This window comes from Centroberyx gerrardi, chromosome 14 (genome assembly GCF_048128805.1).
Source record: "Centroberyx gerrardi isolate f3 chromosome 14, fCenGer3.hap1.cur.20231027, whole genome shotgun sequence".
Classification (NCBI taxonomy): domain Eukaryota; kingdom Metazoa; phylum Chordata; class Actinopteri; order Beryciformes; family Berycidae; genus Centroberyx; species Centroberyx gerrardi.
In genome coordinates this window covers 10,715,899-10,737,058 of record NC_136010.1, presented here as the reverse complement: position 1 = coordinate 10,737,058, position 21,160 = coordinate 10,715,899, and the positions used below count along the sequence as shown (strand labels likewise).

The window sequence follows — 21,160 nt, the reverse complement described above, 5'->3', positions numbered from 1 at the left end:
TAGCTTCTAAAATCTCACAAGATGCACATGACCAATGCTATCTGAGTGAATAGACGGAGTGAAGAGCCTCACCTCTCTGCAATGCTGCGGTGAGCTCGGGACACGGAGGTCTCAATGTCGATGGGGTGATAGCGCAACCCCCTCAGCTCCAACGTTTCATCAAGGGAGCCCACCACAAACAAGGCATCATGACGGTCTGGAGGGGTGGTGGGAAAGAATTTGTAAGTATTTGATTATTCACAGTTATGGCTATGGACACTCAGCAAAATGAAGACCCCAAAACCAGTTGTGATTTTACGCCAATTTGAAACACAGATAATAAAAGAGATACCTCGCTAAAGTTATGTAGACAACCCTCACATTCAAGACATACAGAATTTATGAGATAGTCTTTTGTGAAGTGTCTCACCTCCGCTTGCGTCCAGTAGCTCGGTCCTCTTGACAAAGCCCAGGTAGCCGGTCCTGGCCCAGAGAGTATGGGGCTCCCCAAAGCTGAGTCTGGTGTTGAAGTGGTCTGCCTGCAGGCTCTCCTCTCCGTAGATGGTGTAGTAGCCACTGGCACTGTGGGGGCTGTTCACCCAGATCTGGACACAGACAAACACACCGCGGGAAGGGAATGAGTGATCCATGCAACACTTTAGCATACACCATGTTGAGTGACAGTAAACAACTAGCATCATCTCAACTGAGAACATATGCAACACACTTACAGTATGTAACCAAAGTGTTTCAGTTTAACATATTTAATACTTTGTCAGAAATTAGTACTGTTTTGTTTTAGCCTTGATTTTGCTGGTTACTATATTCAAAAAGCAAAAAAAAAAAAAAAGTTTTAATGGGTTTTCATTTCAGGCCTCAACGCCTAAAAAAAAAGGGTATAAAGACTTTTGATATCCACTGTATATATAAAATATTTTCGTTAAAAATAAAGTCAACTTAGCCCTATTGTTCAGTCATGCTTAGTGTTAACTACATTATGTAGTTACTAAATACTTTCACCACATAGATAGAGTACAGGAAAAATGCAAGAAATGAGTCTAGAAACCATCACTTGTTTTTGGTGTACTTCCCTTGCATACGTGTATTATTATAGGTAAAGAGCATTTCTCGTTAATGTCTTTCTGTGCATTGAGCGGTTATGGATTTCCTATATATGATAATGTGGGGATTTCCAATGAGTTTACAACAGGTTGAACAGCCGTTTTGGTTGGTTTCATTATTACATCTCAGTGCTGCCTGAGGAAGAGCACTGAGCTCGAAACGCGTTGCAGATTCTGCATGTTTACCAGCCAATATATGTTCACCTGCTCATTATGCGCTGTTTGTTTACTGATGCGCTTCTGAAGCTTTAATAAATCGTTGATGTTGCAAATGTAAGATGCTTCAAATCCTTCTACTTTCATTATTACACAACATGTTTAAGACTCATTAGAGAAAATGACAAAGGAGGAAATGTCTATATGTCAGTGTCCCATGAGCCTTTCTGCCCACTCACCTCCCCAAGATGGGAGTCTCCCAGCGGGCCTCTGGTCTCTGGGTTGACTATGATCACCCTCACTCCTGGCAGGATCTAAGGGGAGAACAGAAGAGGAGAGTTTAGCTTGAGGTAATTCAACCACTCCTCCTACTTCTCTAGGTCTGTGGCCAATACGAGCAAGTACTCAAATGAGGCTTACTCGTCAATAATCAATACTTACAGTGCCTGACTCCATGAGTGGAAGACTCTGTGGCGCCCCTCGTTCCACCAGCCTCACCCTGAAGGAGACACACAAAAGACTTCCTGTCAATTATCACATTCAGTCTGACTGACCCACTGTCTCAGGTCTCACCAGTGTGATCATGTGTCCACTGTCGCTGCCTGTGCAGTGGCTCCAGTCTTACCTGTCATGGCGGAGAGACTTCATGTCAACATAGACAGTGGAAGGGTCCGGTCCAGATGTGCCCTGCAGATGGAAACACACAGAAAAACATGAGGGTGAAGATTAACACTTAATGAAGGCTGAAAAAAATATTTAATTACAGTATTTTCAATTTTAATCTCTTGGTCAAGGCCAGAATGAGAGCAGTACAAATGAATACGACCCATCTATATAATCAGTACATTAATACACACAATGAAAATTTTAAGGGAATTCTCTCATTAATATATGTGTATCATCCGCAATATATACACGTACATCATTTGGCAAAAATAAAACAAACTGAAATTGAACAAAACAAAATACAAAATAAAATCAACATCAAATAGAATGTATACAGAATCAAAAAGTATAACAACCCGGGTGTATGATGAGGAAAGGTAAAGATATGTGTAATGTGCTCATTTGTCAGTTCAATGCGTGTCCATATGGAGAATGAATGAAGAATAGGTGTGGTGAAGCCGACCTGCAGGCAGATGGCCAGGTTGACCCTGGAGCCGAAGGCGGTGCTGACGGCCCGGGGCGACAGACCCAGATCTTTGAACAGCTTGGAGAAGGACTGGGTGAGCGCCAGGCGAGGTCGCTCCTCTGCTATCACCACACAGCTCCGTACACAGGACAGGTTCACACCGCGTGCCTGCAGACACACAAGTTATTCACACATCGAGGGTAAGCGTATACAAACATGCATTTACCGTTTGGTGGACTACTTTTATCCAAAGCACTTTACCCTACCATAAAGCAGGCCTACAGACATTTTTAGCATGGTACCAGACTTCTGATTTTTGAATGCTTTAAATTCCTCCTTTTTTGCATTGTTAAAGTGTCATTATCACGTAACAAAGTCTAACAAAACACAAATAGCTATTGCTCACTTGCCCCTGACTGAATAATTACTGCTCAGATTTATCGTTTTGATTACAAAAAAACAATCAATTGTAAATTGTAGATAAAGTAAATAAAGTAGATAGTATTAGTCCATTCAAAAATGTATAATTTACAACATTATATTTTTTTACAGTGTGATTATTACACAGTAAATACAGAAATGAAAGAGCAGTAATTTCAAGAGGTTACCACAGGTGGCAGTCTGAGTGAGACTGAGTATGGGTGTCATCCTCACCTTCAGTATCTCAGTCTGGGTGCCCAGGCCCTTGGTGCAGAGCTCCATGACCGAGTAGGAGCAGAAGGTGTCTCTGATCTTGTACTGACTGAGCGTGCTCAGCCAGAGAGGCAGGGAGCTCTCCAGCTCCAGAGGGGGGATAAGGATGGACTGGTGACCTGAGTAAACACTGGTCCAAAAAACACACTCGCTACAGCAACAACTCAACATTTGTATGGATGGTATGTAATATGAAATGTGATATTCAGTCTGTGTGTGTGTGGGTGTGTGTGTGTTACCTGGAGAGGCACCACAGGACAAAGCCCAGGCCACAGTACGGGTCCAGGCAGATGGCTATTTGGCGAGAGGAGTAGAGCTCACACTGCAGCTTAATGGAGCGGCACAGAGTGCTGACCGCCGCATGGGACATCTGACAACACACCACAAACAACATAAACCATTAAATAGTGACTTCTGTTGTCGTCAGACCAGCTCAGTTAGACCATCCACTTAAAAAGAGCCTTCTTGCAAATATGGCGTCCACTAAAATAACATTTATGTCCTGTGCCTAGTGTGTTGTGTAATGTGTAAATGTCATAAAATGTGTCAACACCAACTGAGTACATCAAGTTTCTTGTGCACCCAATGAGCGAGGCAAATTAAAGTGAATCTAATTCTGATTTATGTCCATAAACTATATAGTGATATGATTTTTTTCTGTTTTTTAGGATTTCATATCAACTCACATAGATTTCTAACAGGATATTACTGTTTTCTGGCTTGTTTTCTGCTTTTTATACTGCTTCAAGTTTTATAGCATGGCTTGTGAACGTATCTACCTTGACTCCGGTCAGCATGCCTGTGGTGGAAACGCTGAAGTCCAGGTAGGCCAGCATCTCAGCTGTGGGAGGCTTATAGATCTGTGGAGGCCGCTTCCTGGGGAGATCATCTGGTAGGAGGGGGAAGAGAAACATCACAAACAGAGCAGGAAACTGACTTTTTTTTAACCACTGCCTACAGCTAGTTATTGGTTGACAAAATGAATCACCCACTTTCACTGTTTGACCAGCCAATTTGATATTTAAAATAGAAAGGAACATCAGGAAAATGGTTGTTTACCTGCCGAAGTGTCCGGCAGAGACTAACCTACCAGCCACAGTACAAACATACCAGCATTTGGTTGGTGATTGATGGCAGTTTCTTTCCTTGATCACAAGTCAAACAGAGTTCTACCTTTCAGTCTGAATAACTGGGACATCTACTCTCCTTTGGTCTCTTGAATGAGACAGAGGTAGGATCATATATTAGGACTGGGTGACTGGAAAAATACATCGGGGATCGGCAATGGACTCAATCTGTCACCAGTGGAAATTCCCATGCCAATTTTTTGCCGACTTCAAGTACCTTGATATTCAGTAATTTAAAATGTAGCCTAGTGCAAGACATTCAAATTGGAAAGCACAGGCAGGGGGACAAAAATTACACTCAGGTTGATTTAAAATTCATTTAGAGGCAGCACAGAAGGAAGCCTGAACACATTTCCCAGAGCCTTCCTCAGGGTGCGCTGGTTTTGTCCCTGCCTGTGCTTCCCCTTCTGAGTCTTGTGCTACTGCCTCCTATTGGGAACGCACCGCCACCTGATAATTGTTCATCAGTTCTCTTCTTGACTGCAAGGACCTATACTGTAATTTAAAATGTTAAAATGCCCCTTCATTGTGCATTTAAAAGCCACATTCCAGTTGAAGTCATCACGCCTACATCGCATGCAGTCACATTCCAGTCATGGGCAATTTAAAAGCTATTAGTAACCTACATAAAATGCATCACCCCTCTCACGCCAGTGCACACAGATGTGAGAGTGGGTTTGCAAAGACTTGCTCACATGCTGAAATTCTGAAATGACTCTGGTTTTTCCAGATAATAAGTTAATAATAAACAAAAATAAATAATATTTTTCCCCCATGGTGTTTAAGGCTAGGCAAAGGGCAAGCAGGACACCTTGTGGCCAGAAGGGGAACGCACTCTTTGGTCCCAACGTTTTGTGCTTGAGGTGCTGTGTCCCATTTGCATTTTTTTTATTTTTTTTTATTACAGTGGTGTTAAGAAGGGAATACAAGCATGGCACTGAATATAAGATTGGGGAACAGCTGCTTCGCATCGTGCCTAATGCCTCCCAGCTGTTTTAAAATCACTGTAAAGTATGGCCTCTCCTGGCTTATTGCTTAATTTGAACAGAGCTCCATAGAGTCCAGTACCCGTATCTATGATAGTGGGCCATGTCTTGATGTTGACGCTGGCAGCAGCCTCCCTGGACCTGAGGATCCTCATGAGGGGCTGAGTGGTGAGGATGCAGGCTGCTTTGCTCACCTATAAAACAAAGCAAACATATACAGAGAAGTTCAGTGAGGGAAGAAGTACAGAAAGCAGCTCTACCTTGCTCCAGTAGAACTCTGGTGAAAGTCCTCCACTCAAGGTGCTGCTCAAATAATTTAATTGTTCCCCTCCAGGGAAATCAGAGTGAAGGGTCAACGAAAGAAAAGCACCACTGAAGCTGGTAGGGATTCAATGTCTCGCTCAAGGGCATCATACTATAAAGCAAGGAGTCTCTGTCTGTCTGTGTGTCTTTCGCATATCTCGAGAACCGTTCGTTCGATCTACTTCACACTTGGCGGGTGTATTGCTGGGACCCAAGGACGTGCAGTGTCGGATTGGACAATATTAATAAACTTTGAATAAACAAGCAAACAGCGCTCTGTGCAGCAGCGGGGCTCAAAGCGAACGGGCACTGCACTAGTTTCAATAATTGTCCTTCATTTATTAAAGTTATGTTAAATAGTTTAGTGGTGCACTTCTCAGACTTATTGCATGTTTTGTATCAGATAGGTGTGGTGCAACAGAAAGTAAAATATTTGCTTTAATATGTAATGAATTAAAAGTTAGCTAAAATGGAAATACACAAGTAAAGTCCAAGTACCTAAAAACTGAAGTACCTGTAGCACAGTACTTGAGTCAATGTACAGTACATCATTACTCTCCACCTCTGAAGGAGATTAGCAATTAAAACAGATGTGCTATTTGTCATAGTGTTTCTCATTTTTGCACTCACATCGATGATCATGCGCACGGTGGGGAGGGTAGCAGCCAGGTTCTGTGGGTGGGGCGGTCTCACCGTCACAGGGATGACACCCGCATACAGACAGCCATAGAAGGCAGCTATCAGGTCAATACCTAGAGAAGTACGAGAAAGACAGAAAACTAGTTAACTAAAAATGTAAAATGTAAATTGTGTGTTTTACTGTAGATTAAATGGAAAAATGAGGAAAGACAGCCATATAAATAACAATTGTGAGGTGTGTGTGTGTGTGTGTGTGTGTGTGTGTGTGTGTGTGTGTGTGTGTGTGTGTGTGTGTGTGTGTGTGTATAGATAGCTCACCTGGGGGATAAAGCAGCACCACGTTGTCTCCTGTGTTGAGGCCTCCCCTTTCCATAAGGGCAGCAGTGATCTTCTCTGCTCGCTTGTGGAGCTGGACGCACGTGGCTGTGCACACTGCTACCCCCTAGAGCGAAAACAGAGAATGTACAGCTGAAACGTCACACAACAAAATGGATCATGTGAAGGTGAGGAAAATGTGAGTACCATTACCGTATAAAAGGTGAATAAAATATTTGAACAGTGATTAAACCAGTTGTCTTTGGATCAGTATGTGTGTCTGATACATCAATTCTTCATTCTTGATTGATTTCTTAGACTGATTATATGTATACCTGCGTGTGTGTGTGTGTGTTCGATCTACCTTGGCATTGAGCAGCACATATAGAACATGGTCTGGGTCGGTTTGGGCTCTCCACTGCAGCGCTTCAGACAAGAACTGGTGCTGAGAAGGGAGACAGGAGGAGTGTGTCAGCACATGAGTTGCACTTCAGATATCCACCAACCAAGTAGCAGACAGTAACAGACAGCAAAATAAGCCCAGCTTGAACTGAACTGACGTGCAATAGAAAACAGAAAACATTTTAAAGTAATGTACTTAAAAGATATCCAATGACACTTTTGACTTTTGACCTCTAGCTAGCAATTTGGAGCCTGTAAGGAAAGAGAAAAACGGCACATCAAAGGTTGTGCATGTACGTATTTTTCTGGTACACACAACAGCGGTATGGGAGTGTACTGTCCAGAGAACTATTTTTGCAATGGATCCACCATCAGAAACTAGCAAGCCACCGGACTTTCAATGAAGAGGCCATAACTACTTTGCCGAGCCTTTGTCTGTTGCGTTAACAATGGGAAATAGATTTTAACAATCCAGCAGGAAAAATAATCTTAAAACTTTGCAATGGTATGAGGAAGTAAGAAATGTATCTTATCCAGCCTATAGGTTAGTCCAATACTACACACACTTTCTACTTGTGTAAAGTGAGGATTTAAAGATATCAGAGTTGTTTCAAGGGGAAAAAATCCAATGGATATCTTTAAAATCAAATAAACAACATTAATGCATTATTAGCCACCCTTAACCTGATCAGTAGTGACTTTATCTTGGTCTGGACAGAGTGACAAAACAGCAAATCGACAGGTACGGGAGCCAGTACCGACTCAACAAGGACAAGCTCAGGAACTAGCCAGTGCACAGGACAGGACAATATGTGACAGCAAGGGAGGCCTTTAAAGGCAGTGGGCAAGTCGACAGTAGGCAGCACATTCAAAAACAACACTCAACACTACGACATTCTCTGGACATACACGCACGGTATTTAGCAGTGCCACATTGCTGGCCATCTTAATATCACTGGCTGAAATCATCCATCCACTCTTTCAGTCAGGGAGTCTGTGCTCTGGTTTAGAACGGATCTGCAGCACGGAGTAAAGTGGCACATCATGCAGACCGGCTGCCTGGACCACTGATCAAGCCATGCCAGACAGGGGAGCATCACAGCACACACAGCTTTTGACACAGCAAGCAGAGGTGCACACGAGAGGATTCATTTAAACACCAGCATGGCCATATTTAATATTTCTATATTTTGGACTTCTTTGCATGTGGAGTTTCATATAATGTTTTTAGGCTAGGACACTGATGATCCTTTGCTCAAAGTTTCCATTACCTCTTTATAATTAAAAGCCAGTCTGAATTTACATTCCATGGCCTGTGATCCATGTAGAAAAGAGACTTTCATTCACTTAGATGAATGCAAATGTATTGCTGAACCTTTGGTTTGGTTAAGTTAGTGGACTGCTGGCATATTTCTATCTGAAAAGGTGATGGCAGAGCAGGTCTGCTAGGGGACACTGATGTATGGAGAAATTCCCTTCTTTTCATTTTTTATTCAGCATGTTAGTACAGGTAAATTTAGTGTGTGGACCCCTGCTGACCAAGGAGCCAGCCTGGACTGTGATCCCTGCAGTTTAGGCCAAGCTGTTGCTGCTGGCCATCGGGTTTTCACGGCTACAAAAGCACATCTGACTGACAGAAGCAGCAGAAGCAGTGGCGGGTGGGGCCAGACTAGAGCCTTACCATCATGGTGGGCCACATACAGAGCTAAAGCCCAACCCGAGCAAAATAAAGGCAGAACAACAACAGAATCAGAGTTTTAGGATAAGAAATCAGCATCCATTTTCCCTGATAGCTATATAATCTCATCGTTAACTGGATAAACAAATCTAGTGCATTTCCAGTATATACATCAGCTTAATGGGAATGGGTTCATGTTTACAAAAAGTTTGTAATGTACAATGACTGATGAATTAATAGAATAGAAACAGTATCACGCTGCTGTTGTGAAAAACTCATAACTCCAATTTTGGTGATCTCTTATGATACTCTTTCAAAATTCATTATAAATTCTACAATGCGTCAAGTTAAGATGGTCAAGTTAAGATCAAGGCTGTTTTGCTTAGTTCCTGAAAAGCTTTGGAGATACAAGGATTTCACAAAACAGCGACAATAAAGTAATTTTGTCACATCGTCCGGGTGTTAACGTTAGAGTCACAGATGTAGAATCCCTTAACCAATCAAGGTAATACAAATTGCTAAATTTTCTATGGTCAGTGTGGTAAAAAGTGCGGTTTGGGGTCTGTGTGGCAGTACCTTCCTGATCAGATCCTGGTCCTCGATGACGCCCAGCTCTCTGCCTGCAGCCTGGGCGATCCGTTTCCCTGCCACCAAGTTGCCGACCATGATGGAAGCTGGACCTACACCCACTGCACACACCAGAGATTGTTAGAGTCATCTATATAGAGACAGGCTTTTCACAGTAAGTAAATCTAACTGGAATAATATTAGCTTCATTTTATCTGCTGTCACAAGTGAGATGGCTTGCCCGTCACAGTTTCACAAGCTCTTTTGCACTTTGTAATGACATTTTTAAATTGTTGTTTACATTCTGACAAGCCAATACCATTGCTAGAAAGATTTGTGGCTCAGAAATAAACATAATTCTGCAGAGTCATACTTTGTTGTCAATTAACTTTTATTTATTACATTGTATCGTGGTTGTATCGAATCGTGAACCCCATATCCCGAATTTCCCCAAGGGGATTAATAAAGTGATATCTTATCTTATCTTATCTTGCATATCGAATCGTATCATGAGATAAACATATCGTCCCATCCCAGAGCATTGCTGGCCCACTGCCAGAGAACGGCGGCCTACCTGGCTGTTTCTGCCGTGGCTTGGGCAGGTTGGTGACGCAGGTGTGAGGGCACATGAGGATATTGCAGGGGTGCAGGTTTCCCTCCAGGAAGTTCTGCTTGGTCTCACAGATGTGGATGCCTCCGAGGGGCGTCTTTGGGAGGGTGTTGGCCGGGACGAGCGCAAGGCAGTACAGGCCGACCTGGTGGATACTGTCGATGGCCTGTGCAGAAAACACACATCGGTCAGTGAAATATAAATATGGAATCATGATACCAATATGGTTTGATAAATGCCAGAAAGAAATTAGCATTGAGTGTTGATGCTCTGTCTGTGTCAAAGAACTTTGATGGAAATAAGTCTTTGACTTTTTGTGTTATCCATGATGATTTTGAAACGCATGTGAGATTTTAAAATGCCTATTAAAACTGCACCATAAAATAAAATGAATGCAGGCAACAACAATGAGGCTGATAAACCACATGCTCCAACTTAAATAATGTCAATATGGTAGATCGATAGAATTATATGGAGATGAAAAATGGATAGAGGAAGGATGTATCAAGAGAATGGATGAATAGATGAACAGAGGATGTACTCTATGTCTGGAGGGAGTAGTGCACAAACATGTTGACAATGCAAATCATTAGAGAATGTAGATAATACAACTACATTTGCTCGACGATAGCTGCATTTTCAAATACAACTAATGACATGAGGAAGAGGTAGGTTGGTTATTGGGGTAAGATCTACAACACAATTATGATCATCATAACTAAATACTAGAAACGAAAAGCAAAAAATATTTATAGGATGTCCAAGAAGTGTTGAATTTGGTCATGACACTAGTGGACGTGTGCTCTACCTGTAACACTCGGCTCATCCACTGGAAGCTGTCCTCCTCACTGGCGTCGGGCCTCTGCTCCGCCACAATCACTATCCTCTCATCATAGAACACCGTCACTGAGAACACAGCGATCCTGCACAACACACAACAGAGGAGTGAGCACAATAACACACACACTCCACATTAACACACACACACACACACACACACACAGAGGGGGCTGCAGGGTGGCCTTGTGGTTAGAGACACCGTCCTTCAATAAGAGGACCAGGGTTCAAGCCCTCGTGTCGGCACGCAGCCACCCTGTTGAAGTGTCCTGGAGCAAGACACTGAATCCCCACCAGCTCCCTCTGTAGTGCTCCGACCCCCCCTGAGCAGGAGGGCAAATGAAAGGAGAATTTTCCTCCAGGGATCAATAAAATATCACATAATTATTATCATTACTTATATGGGCACACACACAGGGAGAAAGTAAATTCCAGCAATACCTGCTGAACAGAGGGCAAAGATTTATTAGCAAAACAAACATGTTTCAGCATGTGGCCTTTGTCAGGGTTGCTGATCTCAGTAGTGAAAGTGTTGCTGGCATTTCCTCTTTCCCAGCGCTACCTGTCTATTCAATGCACCTTGTTAGTGGGTTCAGTTGTGCCAGAATACTTTTTCAACCACACATACACACAGAACAGTGAATCATGCAGGTCGGCACGCAGGAAGTAGTGAAAGGCTCACCTCCCCCTGTAAACTGTCTTGACAGGCTCCACTGCGAGCGCGGTGGCCACCAGGTCATCAGCGTTGTGTCTTCGGCCGCTCACCATCAGCAGCCCCTCGTTCTTCCCCACAACAAACACCAGGCTTCCCTGTGGAGCAGGCGGAGGTTTTACTCAGCAAGAACACAAGAGAAGCCGCACCATTTTAATTTTGGTTCAGTCAAATAACATATTTGTGTTATATTTGGATGGAGCAGGAATTTATTTCTGTGTATGTGTGCCTTACCGGTCCTACAAAGCCCAGCAGGCCGGTGCGAGTGAAGGGGATTTCTCCAATAGGGGCTCCAGCCTGGTTGACAGGGATCACCTACAGAACAGAGAGATAAAAGCACTACTTTAAACACTACTTTAAAATTCACCTTCACACCAGATCTCATAGACACACCATAAAAAATAGATAATCAGACTCTCCAGTTCAGAGTTTAGCTTTAGGTTTTGTTTACAGCACAAAACAAAAAGAATGAGAGAGAACAAAAGGAATATAAACAGTGTAGATTAGACAAAGAAACCCTAAGGGGCTTATGAGAAGAGTCTGGAATCTTCCTAAAGGAATCAAATGATTTTACTAAGATTTGTGAACAGAGCCTTCTGAAGCTTCCACACACTACGTGAAAGAGGAAATACTACTTAATGCAGTTGTTGCATGACTTCTTTGGCTCCATCTAGTGGATCATTTGAATCAATCCACTGTTCACTACTTGGAAATGCATTCAAAGGTGTTAAGGTTAAGGTGTTGTATGACTTTTGAAGCAGGGATGTGATTTTTCAAGTTGCTGATTACATCGCTACAAAACATTTCTGTAACAGCCACATCACCAACAATGTTTTTATAACCCGCTCGATGTTTTGGAGGAAACAAAAACATAAAAAAGGCTGAGCTAGTGTGTCAAACACAAAAGTCAAATGAGTCACAGTGCTAGCTCTTCAAGTGACTAGGCTTGCATTGCCATATATTCTGAGATGAGACTTAGACAGGAATCCAGACCTCAAATGTGTTCTTGGTGACGCCCGGCAGGCCGTAGTACATGGTGCCTCCGGCCCGAGAGTTGAGCACAATCTCCCCAATCTCATCTGTCTTACACAGCTGGGGAGACCCGTCTGGTTTCACAATACACATCAGAGCTGAAACACAAACACAGGTCAAAACATTAGTGCCAAATGCACATTAGGAAACTGACTTCTGATGACAGAAGCAGAAAAGAAACTGACAGCAAGAATGCAAATTTGGCAGCAAAATCTGCTACTGCTACACTATTACAGTGCCAATTACAGCAAACTACAATGGCTGACCTCCAGGCATAACATGGCCCACATCCTGCACAGTGAGGGCAGAGTTCTTGTCCTCTGTGTTGACCCTGATCACCCCATGGCTCAGGCCGCCCATGGACAGGATGGCCCTGGCTGGCAGAGGAGCTCCACGTGCCCCAGGCCTGGAGGGCAGAAAAAAGAGAAGTGATAGTGTGAGGAAAATGACAGGCTAGACAGGAAGGGAGTGGAAAAGTAAGACAAGGTTGAGGACTGGTGATGTACAAAACTACTCTAATTGTTTGCATGCAAAACTGCAGTACTATAATATACACTCCAAAAAATGGAAAATTCTGCCAATGGTGTGAGATAAATCCATTTGTCTCCAATACAGTTTCATTTGTTTCAAGAATTTTCAAGAAACAAGTGTCAATATCTTGAAACAAGGCAGAAAGAATAAAGCAAATCACTCCACTAATTTCAAGAAAATTACTCTTGATTCAAGAGAATTCTTGCACAGTAAAGATGTAAAATTATTTTACCCTGAAAGCAGATTTTTTCAATTGTTCTAAGAAAAATAAGATTTTAAGACAAAACTAGACTAAATGACTTTGCAGTGTAGACAGATAAAGATTGAAAAATTAAGATATGGTGCCTCTTCCATGTCAGTCAGTATGGAGATGCGGTACCTGCGTATGGCCACAGTCAGAGCCTCAGGAGAGGAGGCACATGGACAGATGACCTCTGGCTTCAGACCGTGAGACTGGAACACATTCAGGAAGGCATCACATGACGACACAGACCCTGTAAACCCACAAAGCACGGAAATGTCACCAAGATGGGGCACAAGTGGCCGAAAAACACACAATCCTCTGTACAAAATGACCATACGGTTCTTCATTATAAAGAGCTCATGTTCATGCAGGAGGAAGTGACTCACATGGGTTGGCTCCGTCAGCCACTATGAGCATGCGTATGGAAGACAGGTTGGTGTCCCTCTGGTCCCTGTGGGCCATCATGGCCCAGTGGAGGTCACGGCACTTCACCAAGGCCACACGTGCTACCAGAAGACAAGGGGGACACGTTGTTAATATATATATATATATAAATATATATATATATATATATATATATATATATATATATAAATAATAGTACAGTAGATATAGTATTTAGAATTTGTTTCATCCCTTGTCATCTGTAGATTTCTTTTTGCTATACTGTTACTGCTATACTGAATTTTGTTGTCATTTAGTTTCTGTTATCTAATTCAGTAGTGTTTTAAGTTTGTTTCTTCTTTTTATTATCCCATTGGGTTTCTTGTCTGACCTGAGCAATCTGTAATTGTTTTCTCTTTTTCCATATATTTCTGTGTTCTACCACCTTATATGTGTGAATAAATAAACTAACTAAACAGCTGCCATTTTACAGATGGAATATTAAATTAAGACTGGACAGGGCTGAACCTTTGTGAATGTGGACCCTCTGCACCCAGGACATGGGACAGGCTTTCATGACGGCGTAGGGCACAGTGATGGTGTGGATTCTGTTCATGACACTCTGCAATGAAAAACACACATTTCGTCATTGTCACATTGTGCTACATCTCAATAAGGTCAATTTGTCTCAATATATAGATTCTCCCTATTGTGTGTATCCCAACTCACCGTTAAGACGCCGTGCCACAAGCCCATATCTTTCTTGCAGTCCAACACGTTGACCAGTGTTTCCCCTGAGGTAGGAAATACGTGCACACACACGCACACACACACACACACAATATACATTAGAGAAGTTGTGTGCAGTCACAAGCTAATTCTAGTTTGTACAACCGTTATAATCTGGGTGGAGTGAAAACAGTGTTCTTCTCTGGCCCATTAGATTTAATATTTTCCTGTTGTAGTCAAGCTCCGCAGCCCCTAAGTCTTTCTCATGGAACCCAATCTTCTCCAAGACATGAGGCTAAAGTGTCCTGTGTTTATAAGTGCCTGGCTCTGGGTAGGAACAGGTAAATTAAATAAATAAATTATTGGACAAGGCTGTCGGTGAAAGGGCCTTCTGCTGGGGAGCTCAGGAGTTCAGCACTGAGGAACTATTGAACCTGGATCTACACTTTAGACAAGGAGGTAAAAAACAGCCTCAACTGATATTTGAGCATCTCTATGAACCTTATACCTTCATGCTATTTACCATTTGTTGATATAGACTTACAATGCTTGAACATCTCAGTTAACATACCTCAGACAGAGAGAGAGAGAGAGAGAGCGAGAGAGCAAGAAAGAAAGAGAGAGAGAGAGAGAGAGAGAGAGAGAGAGCGCGAAAGAGAGAGAGAGAGAGAGAGAGAGAGAGAGAGAGAGAGAGCTAAAGAACATACTGGGCTCTCACCTTCACAGTAGTTACAGGCCTGGGTGAGGGCTTGACAGTGGGTCAGCATGGAGATCTTGGACACAGCCACTCCCATCACCGTCCCCTCCTTACTGGCCTTGTACTTGGGTGGGGGAGAGACACACATACAAAAACATCAACAACAGGAGAGGACTAATATAAACTAATAACATTAATAATAAATATATATTATATATATATAGGACTTATCTAAAAGCAAAGTGTACAAAGTGCTTTACAAAAAAGGCCTAAAAACAAGGAATCTAAATTTATCAAAGGGAGATACAAACTTGGGAACAGATTCAAAAGAAAAGGGGTTACAAATAAACCAAAAATTACAACAGTGAGCAAAAAGTGGGAAAAATCAAAACTGTTACATAAAAGCAAGACTACAAGGTACGTCTTACGAAGTGATTTAAAAGATGACACTCAATTAACTAAGTTAATTTAAGTTCCTCACGCAGGGCAATCCACAGTTTTGGGGCTCTGATGGTAAAAGCACAGTCACCTTTAGTGTTGACTCTAGACTGGGAAAGTCAGATGAGCCCTGTAGATCTCTTAATCAGGGGATTAAGCGATCTACAGTATAATGTAGCTATGGGCCAGACCTAGCCATGCTTTAAACGGTAAAGTCAACTCAAAATCTGACTGGTGATCAGTTTAGAGATGCTAAAACTGGGAATATATGGTCTGAACACAAGTACAGAACAGTACCTCTATGTAGGCGGTGTCTGTGTTGGCGGTGGGGATGTGAGGCTGCCAGTCTTTGGAGGGTTTGGTCAGGTACTTGGTGTCTGTCACCACCCATTTCATCCTCGGCCATCCTGGTGAACAAAACCACAACACTATACTGAACATGGAGCATACAGAAACATTTTAGCTGACATGGACGAAGAGTCTTTTAGTTACACTGATGATGAGCAGCACTAAAGCAACACTTTTCATCTTTTAAACCCCCCTGCTGTTGACCAAAAAACATCTGACTAGCCAATATTTTCCATCCACAGTGACCACCCAGCCACCCACACACCCATACTGGACCCAAATTGGCCAGTGTACATCATATATTCCCTCTAATGAGTCTATCTAATGGGTCCCAGTGAGATTGAGAAAGAGATGACCACTGCTGAGCCAGCTGCACTGGGGTTAGCTGACCTTTGAACTGCATGATCTCTCCGTTGGGCGTCTTGGGCAGTCCTTTGAGACACACCTCGCTGGTCAGAGCCAGGCTGACCCCACAGCTGCCCAACAGGAACCCAATCTGCTGGCTGCCTGCGTCCTGTGGAGAGAGACAAGAGAGAGACAAGAGACTTAGATCCACAGAGAGAGGCATGTATACAAAACTGAGACAATTAAAATCCATAAGTACATTCTAGGGATCAATATGTTAGAAAATATCGATTTACAATATGACCATCAGGTTACTTGAGCAATAAGCCATGACACAAGATGCCTCAGAGTGATTTTAGAATAGCTGAGTGCCATTTGTAAGGAACTGTGCAAAGCAAATGGTCAATATGTATGTATGTTTTAAAGAATAATAATTTGATAATAGGCTAATAATTAAATGTTATTCTTCTACAAATATAGTTCTAGCAACAGTTATGTCGTTACAGGCGCGTATTTATCAGGTATAGTACAATGACTTATGTATGTGACTCAGAAAATCCAAACAAAGGATAGGAACCAGTGTCCAATTTGTGGTGGTAAACGAAAAAAAACACTGCCAGGAATCATTTGTCATTTTTATTGGTCAAAATGATAAGCATTTTTCATAGAAATATGTCACCCACCCATCTTCAATACTATTTCATGTACTGTCTGCCAGTTAAAACTTGCTGAGTCACTTATACAAAGGATGTAGTTTGTAATTCATCATGAAGTGCAGCAGAACTCAATATAACTGAGGCATTCAAATGTTATAATCTCATAAATTTACCAGCCAGTGTGGTGGGTGACCCTTATTGATTTACCTGCCAAATACAAATTTTATCGGCACTTGGCGCTTGCCAGGTGTTAATTTTCTGTCTGTTGTATAAAATGCCCTCACTTCCATCATACTCAATCGATTCATGGTCTGTTGCTTGACCTCAAAGAGGCCTCTCTGATTTTATATTCCTCAGTGCTCGTCATAAAGCAGTTCAGTCCCTTGTGCTTCCTCTGCATCAGTGCCAGCCTTACCTGCCGTGACAGTGGCACCTCTATGGGCACAGGGATGACCTCGGCCAGCAGGCAGCCATAAAATGCCACCCAAAACATGGCTGGGTCACTGTTGGGGTACACCAACGCCACCTAAGACACAGACAGACTCATTTTTATTGTCATGACATTTTATTGTCATGTCCTTTTATTGTCATGTCCTCAGACAGACTCTTACCCGATCTCCAGGTCTAAGGACAGGCTCAGTCTTGGTGCCCAGTTTATTCAGCAGTGTGTAGGCCAGCTTCAGACTGCGGCTCCATAGTTTACCTGGGGGGAGAGGAAAAGATTGCCAGTCACCATGCCAACAATGGCACTGCAATACTCATAGAAGGAAAAAAGAAAAAATCGCCAACCCACTGCAGCTCCATACAGGAGGAAAAGTAGGTGTTGTTTTGCGCAGAAAAACAAATATTTGTTCATTTAAACCAGATCATATGCAAGAGATTGATCTCACACATAGTCTTTGGGCTTTGTAAACCGAGGAAACTCAGGTTGAACAAAAAGCTTTGCTGTTTAATGTCTACAGAACAGTTCTATGAGGTGAAGTGCTGCTCACCATATGTGAGTGTGTAGAGGGGTTTGCCGGTGATGTCCAGGGCGGTGAGAGCGGGGCTCTTGGCCTGGGTGGCCCCCCAGCGGGCCAGGGCAGCCTGCAGGGCCGGGGGCCAGTTGCTGACCACCCCCAGAGGCTCCCCCTTCACTGGGATGATTTGACGGCCCTCCGGCTTAGGGGTGTTGGGGTCCGGCTGGGGCACTGGGCAACGGGAGAAGTAGGGATGAGGGAGAGGGGGAGGAGATAAGATGGTTAGAAGAAGCTACGAGAAAAGTTATAACCCTGCGTTCACACTGCGAGCAACAAATCACCCGGAGTCCATTAATTTCCTATAGAGCTGAGTGAGCAGGGAAACTCCGCCGATGTGTGAACAGTGAACAAGCTTATTGACCTAATTAGTGTTTGCTAGCTAACTATGTTAACTCATCAAAACAATCCAACGTTGTGAAAGGCAATACCAAAGCAGCAAAAAATATCTGGCTGGTCAAAGCTTAGGTGCAAAAGCCTTCTACATGGACGCAATCGAAACCTCTTGCAGCTCCACAATCGAGTAAAATATCCCAATATAACTACGGTATAGTGAAATGCATATGTGCGTGTAAAAGAAAGCTTATAGGCTTATTTCAGTTCAAGATCATCACTTTTTTTATCCCACTTTTTCTAATCAAAAAACAAAACAAATATACATGAACACTGTGTCTCTCACCTTCTACAATCTCCTCTGAGTCGTCAAGGAAGAACTCGCTGAGTGGCGGTCTCTTGGGCCGTTTGAGTGTGTTCAACAGCTGCTGGATCTTAGTAGACACCCTGCTGTTGACTGGCACGCCTGGACAAACACCAAGAACACCATCATCACAAACATATACAACAAATAAAACACCCACATTCGCGCACCCACACACCCACACATGCAACTCCATACCGACACAAATCTCTATTCTATTAGACACTTTCATACAGGCAGAACCCCACGGACTAGCAAACAGTCAGCATCAGCAGCAGGAAGAATTCAAAAGGGTAGTTTGTACTTGAATAGACGCAGACAGAGTGGACGACTTTACTGAGAATCTGATAGAGGAGGTTCTCTACGTCTAGACCTACGACACGAGACAAACACAGAGACAGACAGACAGACACCAGGTTGGAAAGCAAGCTGATTGGGGCCTCTTGAGCGTCCCTCCCCTCTCCCCGTTTCGACTCATATTACCTTTTCTCTTTCCTTTTTTAAATGAAAGGCAAGACAGGGGGCGGATAAATGGACCCAAAAAAAAAGAACAAACATAGCTGTTGTTAGCGGCATTCACAACACATTGGCTGAAATGAGGATGATGTTGAAGGTGATTTCTGATGAACATGAGCAGATCATTTCTACAATCACACCCCAATCAACCTCGTGGACTCACACTGCAATGTTATGGACAATACAGTTAATGCAAAACAGAAATGTGTCAATAAAGTGCCATGATTGCTACATGCATATGGTACAACAGTCAACACCTGAACAAAACTAGTACAGAGCAGATCTGCTGCAAAAAGATCAACCTCCTGGTTTGAAGTCATCACTCTTTGCATACCTAGCCAACAGTGCAAAGACAGCAAGATTCATTCTTGCCAGTTGGAACACAGAGGAAGAAGCTGAGTGAATGCATGGTATGCATTACTGCACTGTGTAATAGGAGTGGAGAGCCAGATGACATCAGCCAAGGAGACCTCTGTCTTTATGAACATGGTTCATAATAAACAGTATTCCTACACACTTTCAATTTTGAAATTCGATGCCTTGGCCTATTTCATGACTGGATATGAGGACGTTTTGTTGATGTTTCAGATAATTTATGCTGTTAGTCATATTGCCTAACCTCTATTAGCTATGCCATATCACTCTGTAGATGAAGATTATTCTTTACAAAAGCAAACATTCATAATGTGTACGATGATGGGCAGCATTTTTTTCCGAATAGCAAACGCTGGAAATTACCAAAACCTGGAAATTACCAAATGTTTTTCCAGACATGTGTAGGGACCCTGATGAAAGAGTCTGGCTTGTATGTGTGAGTGTGTGTGTACCGTCAGCAGTATCCAGCATGCTGGAGCGGCTCTGTCCACGGCTCATGCCTCTCACAGCGGGGGGCACCCTGGACCCCCTCTCCTGGGGGGTGGAGGACGTCACATCTGGGGGGACGCTGTTTTCTGGAGGAGAAGGAAAGAAGGGGAGCGTCATTAAAGGGGAAGTATAATCAACAATTACTGGGATTCATTTGTTTATTGATGTTATTTAATAAGCTATTTAGTATATTTCAGTGAGCTTACCTATGCGTGTGTGGGCCAGCACATCAGCTAACGCAGAAGCAGGCTGGGGCTGGGGCTGAGGCTGGGTCTTGGGCTCTCCATGGGAGAGGGTGGAGGAAGCAGAGGAGGAGGTGGAGGAGCTCTGGACGGAACGGTTGATCCAGTAATCGGGGCTCTGCAGGCTCTGGGCTAGCGCTGCACTAAGAGCTGCCTGTCTGCGCAGTGAGCCTTCATCCTCTGATGCAGAAGACGTGTCTGACGGGAAGAGAGAACACCAAACAAGGATGGGACACAGTCTTCTAGTCCTGATTCAATCCACTTTCATTAGAGTGATTTTAAATGTTTTTTTTGTAATACTCTATTGATCCCTGAAGGACACATTTTTCTTCACAGGACAGTCTCCCTCATCACTACACCCAATGACTGTGATAAATTAAAAGAGTTTTACCTGGAGGTGTGCAGTTGTCTACAGGAGACTGGACGAAGGCTGAGCGTCTCTTGGTGGGCATGGGCAGTGCCATCTTCTCTTCTTTGTGTTTGGCCAACGCTGCCTGCACAGCCTCTGTGTGGATGTCTAGATATGAGGGAAGAAAAGAGCGAGGCAAACAAGTGAGGAAGGTAGAAAGAGACACTAAAAAAAAGGGTGACATAGACTGATGATTTGTTGTTGCTGCATGGTGTTTATTCAATGAGTTTTATAGTTTTGTTTGTGTGTGTATATATGTGTACGTCTGTGTTTATGTTGTGTACCTGATCTGTAGCGGTCGTCCCTGGCCCCTCCACTGCGGTGTGTGCGGTGGTGTCTGGAGGCTGAAGATGTGGAGGGGCCCGGGGCCTCAGGACTGGGGCTGGGGTCCGCACTGTGGCCCGGGGAGAGCTGTACATCTGGCAGGGACAGATCTACTTCTAGAGAACAGGAGCGGGTATGCACAAAGTCAATATAAACACAGAACAACACAACAGAACACACTCTTGCTTTTCACTATGTCATTACAGCCACATGTAGGCCTAAATATTGTATGATCCACCAAAAAGCAGTGTTCCTTTCTAAATTTAGCCTCACTACAAAGTCTGTGAACATTAAATGAAATAAGGACATATACTTGACTGATGCAACTTACACTCTTAACTGAAAACATGAAACTGGGCTATATTCAAGCAACTATATTTTTAGTCAACTGTCAGTCTGCTCCTCCCAGTGGGCTTGGGCCACAGGGCCCC

The 21,160-nt window shown here is 43.2% G+C and overlaps 1 protein-coding gene across 1 annotated transcript in view; it reads right to left on the bottom strand.

Annotated features, from left to right (window-relative positions):
* Window positions 1-21,160, bottom strand: part of dip2ba (disco-interacting protein 2 homolog Ba) — a 43,513-nt gene that overhangs the window by 3,544 nt on the left and 18,809 nt on the right. Inside the window, exons 3-37 of the mRNA XM_078288024.1 lie at window positions 20,690-20,845; window positions 20,388-20,513; window positions 19,961-20,194; window positions 19,718-19,840; window positions 18,357-18,476; window positions 17,654-17,851; window positions 17,273-17,364; window positions 17,077-17,187; window positions 16,051-16,174; window positions 15,610-15,719; window positions 14,896-14,998; window positions 14,178-14,242; window positions 13,977-14,070; window positions 13,451-13,570; window positions 13,200-13,314; window positions 12,556-12,695; window positions 12,251-12,387; window positions 11,492-11,572; window positions 11,228-11,355; window positions 10,517-10,631; window positions 9,673-9,874; window positions 9,108-9,220; window positions 6,816-6,896; window positions 6,455-6,578; window positions 6,128-6,249; window positions 5,277-5,388; window positions 3,861-3,970; window positions 3,321-3,451; window positions 3,043-3,211; window positions 2,386-2,556; window positions 1,882-1,943; window positions 1,698-1,755; window positions 1,496-1,570; window positions 410-584; window positions 73-196 (exon numbers count right to left, since the gene is read on the bottom strand). Of these exons, the coding sequence (XP_078144150.1) occupies window positions 73-196; window positions 410-584; window positions 1,496-1,570; window positions 1,698-1,755; window positions 1,882-1,943; window positions 2,386-2,556; window positions 3,043-3,211; window positions 3,321-3,451; window positions 3,861-3,970; window positions 5,277-5,388; window positions 6,128-6,249; window positions 6,455-6,578; window positions 6,816-6,896; window positions 9,108-9,220; window positions 9,673-9,874; window positions 10,517-10,631; window positions 11,228-11,355; window positions 11,492-11,572; window positions 12,251-12,387; window positions 12,556-12,695; window positions 13,200-13,314; window positions 13,451-13,570; window positions 13,977-14,070; window positions 14,178-14,242; window positions 14,896-14,998; window positions 15,610-15,719; window positions 16,051-16,174; window positions 17,077-17,187; window positions 17,273-17,364; window positions 17,654-17,851; window positions 18,357-18,476; window positions 19,718-19,840; window positions 19,961-20,194; window positions 20,388-20,513; window positions 20,690-20,845 (4,321 nt within the window). The remainder of the gene's footprint in view (window positions 1-72; window positions 197-409; window positions 585-1,495; window positions 1,571-1,697; window positions 1,756-1,881; window positions 1,944-2,385; window positions 2,557-3,042; window positions 3,212-3,320; window positions 3,452-3,860; window positions 3,971-5,276; window positions 5,389-6,127; window positions 6,250-6,454; window positions 6,579-6,815; window positions 6,897-9,107; window positions 9,221-9,672; window positions 9,875-10,516; window positions 10,632-11,227; window positions 11,356-11,491; window positions 11,573-12,250; window positions 12,388-12,555; window positions 12,696-13,199; window positions 13,315-13,450; window positions 13,571-13,976; window positions 14,071-14,177; window positions 14,243-14,895; window positions 14,999-15,609; window positions 15,720-16,050; window positions 16,175-17,076; window positions 17,188-17,272; window positions 17,365-17,653; window positions 17,852-18,356; window positions 18,477-19,717; window positions 19,841-19,960; window positions 20,195-20,387; window positions 20,514-20,689; window positions 20,846-21,160) is intronic.